The sequence below is a fragment of the Habropoda laboriosa genome, unplaced genomic scaffold (genome assembly GCF_001263275.1).
Source record: "Habropoda laboriosa isolate 0110345459 unplaced genomic scaffold, ASM126327v1 scaffold2, whole genome shotgun sequence".
In the NCBI taxonomy this organism is placed as follows: domain Eukaryota; kingdom Metazoa; phylum Arthropoda; class Insecta; order Hymenoptera; family Apidae; genus Habropoda; species Habropoda laboriosa.
This window is the reverse complement of record NW_017100190.1, coordinates 4,054,263-4,056,055: the sequence shown is the minus strand read 5'-3', so window position 1 is coordinate 4,056,055 and position 1,793 is coordinate 4,054,263. Positions and strand designations below refer to the sequence as shown.

The window sequence follows — 1,793 nt, the reverse complement described above, 5'->3', positions numbered from 1 at the left end:
AAGTACAGTTAAAGGGTAATCCGTATTGTCTAAAAAAATGTTACAGCATGATAAATTTCACGTATTCATAGAAATCCACCACAATATATTGCCGGTAGTAGAATATGTTTGTATCTTAATTTAAGGTTATGCCACCTACCAGAGTGTTATATTCAAAAGAAACAAAAGCTTGAATTAAATATTAACGTATTTAAAATGAATGATTTAAAATAACCATTGTATCAATCAAGTTTTAATAAATAGAAAACTATGAAGCTAGTGAAGCCGAATTGGGTGACACATGATGGTCTGTATAAAATGTGTCGTTTAAATATATTTTCCTCAGTGTTTACAATTGAATTATTAGATTATAAAAATTTATTTCTCAGGGTATTCAATATTTTCCGTGGATATACATCCAGATGGAAAGAGATTTGCTACTGGTGGTCAAGGTATTAGTACCTTTAATTTATTTGTGCATTAATAATAATTCTTTTGTAATAGTAATATGTTGCATTTCATATTTTTTGTTACGCTCTATTTCATATTTATTGTATTTTTAACAAGATTATAATTTCATTATAAATTATGTACCAAATATAAAGTCCTTTATAAGTTCATCTTAATATAATAAAATAATAACATTATTACTGATACCATTATTATAATTAATTGCAGGTGGAGATTCTGGAAGAGTTGTTATATGGAATATGGAACCAGTAGTTAATGAAATTGCAGAATTAGATGAAAATATTCCAAAAATGTTATGTCAGTTAGATAATCATCTTGGTATGAACAAATGGTAGTTTAATATAATTTTGAAAAATACATATCATGTACTAATAATTTTATTATTTTTATAGCATGTGTCAATTGTGTGAGATGGAGTAATAATGGACTATTAGCATCAGGTGGTGTAGATAAATTAATTATGATTTGGAGATTGTCAGGTGGTTCAGGTGGAAGCTCAATATTTGGAGGCAAGTCTAGTGTTGAAACATGGCGTTGCATAGCTACATTACGTTCACACGAAGCTGACGTACTTGACCTTGCATGGGCACCACATAATCCATGGTTAGCTTCTGCATCAGTGGACAATAGTGTAATTGTATGGGATGCATCAAAATTTCCAGCCATTGTAGCTGTATTAAAAGGTCACACAGGATTTGTAAAAGGAATTACATGGGACCCAGTAGGAAAATATTTAGCTTCTCAATCGGATGATAAAACATTACGAGTATGGCGTACCACAGATTGGACAGAAGCAGCATTAATATCTGAACCATTTGATGAATGTGGTGGTACAACTCATGTTTTAAGACTCTCTTGGAGTCCAGATGGTCAGTATTTAGTATCAGCTCATGCAATGAATGGTGGAGGTCCTACAGCACAAATAATTGAAAGGGATGGGTGGACACAAGACAAGGATTTTGTTGGTCATCGTAAAGCTGTTACATGTGTGGTATATGTTAAACACAGAAAATAGATGCAGTAGTTTTTATATTTAAAACAGTTTGTCAAATAATTCATTAATTTTACCATGTATTACAGAGATTTAATGGTAATATTCTACAAAAGAAACAACCAGGTTCTTCCAAGCCGCAACAGTATTGCTGTGTTGCAATAGGATCACGTGATCGTTCTTTATCTGTGTGGTTAACATCGCTAAAAAGGCCTTTAGTAGTAATACATGAATTATTTACACATTCAGTCTTAGATGCTAGTTGGTCACCATGTGGCCTACGGTTAGCTGCTTGTTCTTGGGATGGATCTGTGGTGCTTATTGAATTTACTCAACAAGAATTAGGTCAACC

The 1,793-nt window shown here is 32.2% G+C and overlaps 1 protein-coding gene across 1 annotated transcript in view; it reads left to right on the top strand.

Moving 5' to 3' along the window:
• Window positions 1-249: 249 nt before the first annotated feature.
• LOC108580065 (protein HIRA homolog) overlaps window positions 250-1,793 on the top strand; it is a 3,533-nt gene continuing 1,989 nt past the window's right edge. The window contains exons 1-5 of the mRNA XM_017943725.1: window positions 250-286; window positions 369-431; window positions 658-768; window positions 843-1,441; window positions 1,531-1,793. The exon at window positions 1,531-1,793 is cut by the window's right edge and continues 17 nt beyond it. Coding sequence (XP_017799214.1) covers window positions 250-286; window positions 369-431; window positions 658-768; window positions 843-1,441; window positions 1,531-1,793 — 1,073 coding nt within the window. The remainder of the gene's footprint in view (window positions 287-368; window positions 432-657; window positions 769-842; window positions 1,442-1,530) is intronic.